The sequence below is a fragment of the Quercus robur genome, chromosome 7, assembly GCF_932294415.1.
Source record: "Quercus robur chromosome 7, dhQueRobu3.1, whole genome shotgun sequence".
NCBI lineage: Eukaryota > Viridiplantae > Streptophyta > Magnoliopsida > Fagales > Fagaceae > Quercus > Quercus robur.
In genome coordinates this window covers 5,236,381-5,243,950 of record NC_065540.1, presented here as the reverse complement: position 1 = coordinate 5,243,950, position 7,570 = coordinate 5,236,381, and the positions used below count along the sequence as shown (strand labels likewise).

The window sequence follows — 7,570 nt, the reverse complement described above, 5'->3', positions numbered from 1 at the left end:
AAGATTTGATAAATGTAGATCATTTTACGTAATCGTCCAAGCAATTTTGGCAAGCCACCATCTTTTACCTTATCAAAATTGTATATAAACAAATAAACTAAAAATTTTTTAAAAAATGTATATTTTTTTAAAATTTATTTGACAACAAGAGATTTGACGAATTGAACAAATTGAAACCCAAAAAAAGAAGAAGAAAAAAACATGGCACTTACATTTTGATTTTGAGAGTTTATAAGGAATTAAATGGAATAAGTAAGTAAATTATAAAGGAATGAAATGGAAAAGAAATGAAACATAAAATTGGACACCACACTTTCTATTAACTTATGCTACTTTGCGACCTTGGGGTGGGGGTCTATTGATCAAGCATTTCATCTGCCTCGCTTTAGAGCTTAGGTTTGAGTAGTGCGGGATGCATTAGTACCTTGGTTAGTGAGGTTATCTAACACCGTGGTTTAACTCGTTATGGTGAAAAGTGATTGCTTCTAAGATTCCACATTTTTTATATATATTAAAAGGGTTATGTTAACGATTGCCCTTATGACACTGGTTAAGAATCCAGTTAAAGAAAGTTTTGACAGCACTTTTATGGGAAATGAAAAAAACTGTCAAAACATTAATTGTTTTTTTTCTTCTCCCATAAAAACTTTCTTTAACTAGATTCTTAACCAGTGCTCTAAGGGTACTCGTTAGCATTTCTCATATTAAAATCCAAGCTTCCTCGCTAAAAAAGAAACTACTTGGGCAGCAATAGTCTTCACTTTCCAGCAGCCTCAAGAAAAATGAACACTGATATTATCAGAAGTAAAAGTCATAGCCTCAAGAAAAATGAACACTGATATTATCAACATCAATAGCTTCACTTCGAACTTCACTTTCACTAGTAGTAACACTAGTGTTAGCATTTCCAATAACCATAGCCTCCAACTCTAGCTCATCAAGTGTAAGGGCTGCATTCTCAAGAATGCCAGCTCCTCCATGTATGTCACTCTCATTCCAAGAGTCTCCTGCAATATCCCACATCTTTGTTGATGTATTTACGTACTCCTCATTGCGCCTTGACAAGAGTCGAAGATTAGAATGCACATAGACCAAATCTTCAGCGCGTGCAGGAGCCATTTTGTTTCTTTTTAAGGAATGAATGAATTTGTATGTGCTCCAATTCCTCTCAGCACATGAGGATGAACAAGGTTGTCCAAGAAGTTTAAAGGCAAGGGATTGAAGAATTGGAAATGCGGAGCCATGGTATTGCCACCAAATCAAAGGTAGTAAGTCCCACCTATCTGTCAAGGCATCTGGTGAAGGAAACCTCCCTCCTGAGAATGAAGCAAACTCACACTTCACTGCCTTTAATTCACTCTCATCTTCAAAGTATCGATCCAAACACTTGCTCCTTTCCATAGAAATTTCATGATCCCGATGTGGCGAGATGCGTTTTGGATTCTCCGAAAGCCATTCAATGGAGTAATACCTAGTTAAAGAGTAAAAAAAAAATATAGATGAAACGTATGTTTTACTAGAAGAGGAAACTAAGGAAAATAGAAAATAAATGTACTTACTTAGGATTTAAGGAATGAGCCAAGCAATGTAGTGGTGTACAATTTTTAGTCCATCGATCAATGAGTATATCATACACCACACTCCAAAATGACCTATACTCATCATCTTCCAAGCCTTCGTACCGATATATTGCTGTCTTCACATTCTCTATCATTGAATCCCACATCTCATACACAAGATGAAGACAAGGCTTATCTGTGTCGGCTACTCGTAGCATATCATAAATAGGTGCTGTGAATTCAAGGATATAGTCAACTTTATCCCACCAAAGATCACTTAGAATCATATCTTTCACCTTTACAGCTTTTCCAACATCATCCTCCCTATAAGAAGCCCATTGCTCACTAATAGCCATGGCTTGAAGGCATCTTTTTATCAACTTCAACCTTTTCAGCATTATAACAATTGAAGCAAATCTAGTATCAGCAACTTGGAGCAATTTTAATGGACTAAATTCATTAAACATTGCCAACCTCATTGAATGGTTCATAATAAAAACACGTATGAAAGATGCATCATCAGCAATACGTGTAATCCAACTACATTCCTCATATGTAACTTCATTCTTTTCAGTGTTTTTTGCTGCACAAATATTCTTCAAAGCTAGATTGAGAGTGTGGACAACACAGGGTGTCCAAAATATTTTAGGATACTCACCTTCAATAAGAGCTCCAGCAGATTTCATCACATTAGCATTATCAGTGATGACTTGGACAACTTTTTCATGTCCAATCTCTTTTATAGCATCCCTCAACACCCCAGCAATATAATGCTTGTCTTTGAACTCACCCGACCCATCAATTGCCTTTACAAACACCGGACCCCCATCTGATACAGCCATAATATTAATAAGAGGCCTTCTTTGTGGATCTGACCATCCATCAGAAACTATGCTTACACCATTTTCAAGCCAAGAATCCTTAATTGGCTTCAAGAGTCTTTCAACATGAGCTCTTTCCTTTTGCAAAAGTGTTGTTCTCAAGGCATTGTATCCAGGAGGAACATAACCTGGGATGTTATGAGTAGCAGCATATGCATAGGAATTACGATAATGTGGGTTCCTTGCAAAGTTAAATGGAAGCCCACCAGTGTAAAACATCCTAGCAATTCTACTATCCAATTCATATCTAGTAGTATTCTGGAATGCTTTCTCAATAGGAGAAATCCCAGCCACCTTCCTCCTCTTACCATCAATCGGATTTGTACTATCACTCCCTTCCTGTCTCCGAAATGGGGAAATAGGTATAGGCCCACGGCCTGGGATAGGTGGGGGTAAGGGAATTCGACTTCTCTGTTCACTCTCTAACTTATCCTTCTCAACTTGATCATGCATTCGCTGCATTTCCAACCTATGGCTCGGTGTCACATTAGGACATGCTTTAATACCTTTATTAGTAATTTTTAACAAATGAGCCTTAACCCTAGAATAGGATCCCAAATAAACCACACCACAATAATTGCACTTAAAATATGTGTTTCCCCCTTTTTTAACGGTAGCACCCGGTGGTTTTTCTACTTTAGTCACATACTGCCAAAGAGGACATTCAGCATTTGGCATCTCTTGAGATGAAGTTTCTGAGCTAGTAACTTCATCCATTGAAAATTCAATAGATTCAATTTAACCTACAAATAATAACTATTAAGTATTAAGTATTAATTAAATAAATTATACATAAATCAAACCCAAGTTCATTCACAAAACAGATTCACCATTCACAAAACAGATTCACAAAACATATTCACAAAACAAATTCACAAAACAAATTCACAATGAGTAATAAGTACTAACTTAACTAAGATAAAATCAGTCTCACAAATCAGTCTAAGATTGAAAACTAAGAGTCTAAGATTCACAAATCAGTCTCACAAATTCACAAATCAGTCTCATTGAAATCAAAGATCAAACTAAGATTAAAAGGTACCTGAGTTAAGAATGCGTGAGAGAGAGTTAAAGAAAGAATGAGCTGAAGAACAAAGTCACAGCAACCAGCCAAGCAGAGAGCCAGAGACAGAGGAGAGTCGCAGAGATCAGAGCAAGAGAGAGTGAGACGGAATGAGAGAGAGGTAGTGATGAGAGAAGTCAGAGAACTAACGAAAAAGAAAAAGAGGCAGAGAGGCAGAGAGCTAATGAGAGTGAAAGAAAACCGAGTGAGTAGGGTTTAGTGTTACGGTGCGTTCTGTGTGTTTTTTTTTTTTTTTTTTTAAATTTCGGCCGTTTCGGCCGAATCGGCCTGAATCGGCCGTTTCGGCCGATATCGGCCGATATCTGCCGATACGGCCCGAGTCGGCCCGATTCGGCCCGAATCGGCCCGAGTCGGAGCCGCATCGGCGCGAGTCGGCGTGAGTCGGCTCAGATCTCGAGCCTGCCACGTGGCAGGACTCGGTCGGACACGGCCGGACGCGCGGGCAACGGCGTCCTTCGCGCGACGCCGCGTCCGACGCGGGTGCGGCACCTCCGATGCCGCGTCCGTGCTTCATAGGCCATCACAGAACAACAACAACCAGATTCCTCATATCTCGGAACCTAGCACATAAATGAATCACCACAAACAACAACATAATCATAATCTTCGTTATGTGATTTGGCAGACAACTGTTTTAGAAAATTTTGAATAGTTTTTAGATTAATGAGTTCGAGTGAGCTCAATTGGTAAAATCTCTTACAATCATAGTGAATGTCATAGGTTGAATTATCTACCAAACAAAAAAAACATAAAAAGTTATTTAGAATGTCAGAATCATATAAATCATGTTTTGTTAATCCTTCGGTCCAATAAGAATAAAGACTTATTCGTAGAAATAACAATGACATTTGAGTTGTTTTCAAATTTCTAATAATATTATTTGTTCTTGGATTGAATAAATTGAGAAGAAACAATGACATTAAGTTGTTTTCAGATTTCTAATAATATTATTCGTTGTTGGATTGAATAAATTGATACAATTAACATTCTTCATCTCTGTCATCTCTCTCTCACACTGTAATTGGATACGAACTGGGATGGTATGAACATTTTTGAATTTGAGGTTGAGGCCTGATGGGCATTGGATTAGGGCTCGTCTCTGGTCTTTGAATTGAGGGTAAAAGCCCTTTTTTTTGTTGGGCCTTGGTTTCTAGGTCCAAGGTCTATTATGATTTTCTTTTGTGGGCTAAGCGGCCTGATCAGAAAATCGGTTGGGGCTTCAGAGTTTCCACACCTGCTAGTTTTGTAGGCCAGAACATTATTAGAGAACAACAGCAACTCATCTGGGCCTAGCCTAAGCCCATGACTAATTGGCATTGAAATTCATACGAGTCTCAACTAAGTGCAAGTAAATGTATTTTGAGAGGTGCTTGTTCAACTGGATTCTAAGGGAAGTAAATGTAAGCAGCTCATGAAATTGTTACAAAAATATTGCAGTTCATTTCTTGTCTTTCCAAATGTAGCTCTAAAAGGATCAGTATTTAAGAAAGGGACTAAAAATGTACCCCCATACTCATATAAAAGAGTCAGAACAGTAATTTTTTTAAAGTGTAAATATGATAGACTTTAAAGTGATGTTAGTGATGAATCTTATAAAAATCAATAACAATCTATCACCTCAATGGATTGTAAAAAAGTTGTGTCCTTCTCTTATCCCTATCTGGGTAATTTGTGGCATATCAAACATAGCCTTATACATTAATGAACTACAAATCTAGGACCAAGCAGCTCAATAGAGATTAATCATTAGTGTGAATTTGGATTAACTTTTTGTTGAAAACTTATTTGTTGAAAGTTGGTTAAAGTATGATTATGCATTAAAAAATAGGTTTTAAAAAGCTTGATAAAGTATCGATGATCACATGATCAACTCAGGATAAGGACAATTTAACAAAATACTTACAATGATGAGAATCATATTACTTATGGGGGGCACCAGTGTGATGCCTACCTAAGCTTCTCTAATGCTTAAGTTAATGCTCATAGTATTCTTGACTGTAGGAATATTATGACAGTGGATTTCTCATACCTTGGCTAGATGAGGAGGAGTTGCTTTTATAAGTCTCTTAGGCGCCTTGATTCTAACCATCACCAATGATATGAGTTTCAGGGCTATAATGAGGTTTATAAGTGTCATATGTGGATATCACATTTGTTAAGGACATGATTTTAGGCGCTTATCCTGTAAATGTTTGATACTGAAAAAGTATGGGGTAAATCAAACTTATCCAATATAATGAATAAGGGATGGCTAGATGTGTATATATGTATATATTTTTGGTTTATTGGAATAAGAAAACACTCAAATATTAAAATGATAAATAAGCTCACCATCAAAGCAAACTCAAAAGGATACAAATATCATTGCCCAAAAAAATTTAAATAAGGATACAAAACTGAATTAGCTCACCACTCAATGGGATACAAAATATCACCATAAAAAAGATACAGAAACCGAACTTGCCACCCAAGAATAAGAGTTAATTAGCAGAAAGCACAAAAGTTAATTTTTTGAAAACACTATCTTTTCATCTTATTCATTTCAGTCAAATGGCTTATATAATGCTTAGAACAACCTCTAAGCATAGGAAAACAAATTCACAATTTAATTCATTACATTTTCAAGACTAGAGTCATAGTCCAATTTGACTCATAGAAAGTTAGAAACTAGAAACAAAATAAAAGACGTGTCTTCTTTGGCTATTGGACTAAAATGGCTGAAACAACTACCAATAAGACTTTGTAAATAGCTTTGATTGAATATAAAGACATTTGGACGTATAACATAGATGATACATGACACCTACATAGCTGCCATGTAATCTACCACTTTTCTCCGACATCATTGTTACCAATGCGAATTCTTCAAACCATCCATCAGGTTGTAAGTCGATGATTGACGTGTAATTCAAGATTTGATATACGTAGACCATTTTACATGATCATCCAAGCAATCTTGGCAAGTCATAATCTTTTATCTTATTAAAATTGTATATAAATAAATAAACTAAAAAAAAATTGGTAATTTTTATTTATTTATTCAACAATAACAGTTTTACTGGTTGAACAAATTGAAATCCAAAAAAGCGGAAGAAAAATCTGGCAGTTACATTTTGATTTTGTGAGTTCATAAAAGAATTGAATGGAATGGGTAAGTTAATCATAAAGGAAATAAGATATAATGGAAATGAAACATAAAAGGGAAATGTTAACGAAAACACTATGAACATTTGTTTATGAACTATTTTTAAAAACATTTTATGAAAAAATGATAAAGTAACTAGTAATATTTTTGACAATTTTTTATATCTATATCTACATATATAGATATATATATATATATAGCTGAAGCGTGGCGTTTAATGTTGTTGTGCTCCTATTGAGCTACATTGACACTACATCATCAACTTATTTTTATTATTTTCTCTCTCATTTTTAATTATTTTTCTCCTTATTAATTTTTCACTTTACAATTACACCTTCTCCAACATTTGCTTGTTTCTACCTTTTTATCTCCCCATTACTCTATACTTTAACCTTACAATTTTTCCATCCCTTCATCTTCCTTTTATTTTGACTCTTCTTCTCTCCATTTGTTTAACTATAAAAATTTGTTATTTTCTCTTCCATTCAATCCATATTTTTCTCACACAAAAGGTGAATATTCTCTCTCTCTCTCTCTCTCTGTCTATATATATATATATATATATATATATATTCTTTCTCTTGATGGATTTTTAATTCTTTTAGACTGATGATTTTTTATGATTAACTCTACTTTAGGTTAATATGATTTGGTTATATTTTAATTTTTTTATCTTTTTTATTTTATTTTTGTTGTTTGTTACATGCTATCCGATAAAATTATAGAATGATTCAATGTTATTCTAATACATAACATGACTTGGATAATTTGGTGTTTATAACTATACATTTTCTTTTGAATATTCTTTTACTCATCTTCTTTTATATAATTTTGTTATTGTCTCACATTCTCTTCAAAACAAAGGGTGATTTTTTTTTTCACTCTCTCTCTCTCTCTTATT

General features: G+C 34.8%; 1 protein-coding gene across 1 annotated transcript; it reads right to left on the bottom strand.

The window, feature by feature from the left end:
* Positions 1 to 819: 819 nt before the first annotated feature.
* On the bottom strand, positions 820 to 3,157 carry LOC126690819 (uncharacterized). Its single transcript, XM_050385946.1, has 2 exons — positions 1,560 to 3,157; positions 820 to 1,471 (listed from the first exon to the last, which is right to left on the bottom strand). The coding sequence occupies exons 1-2, from the start codon at positions 3,155 to 3,157 to the stop codon at positions 820 to 822; spliced, it is 2,250 nt and encodes a 749-aa protein (XP_050241903.1).
* Between the last annotated feature and the right edge of the window lie 4,413 nt (positions 3,158 to 7,570).

Coding starts and splice junctions, on each gene's coding strand:
- LOC126690819 (XM_050385946.1), bottom strand. CDS start 3,157: ATGGATGAAGTTACTAGCTCAGAAACTTCATCTCAAGAGATGCCAAAT. Junction 1,472..1,559: donor GCTCATTCCTTAAATCCTAA/GTAAGTACATTT, acceptor CTCTTTAACTAG/GTATTACTCCATTGAATGGC.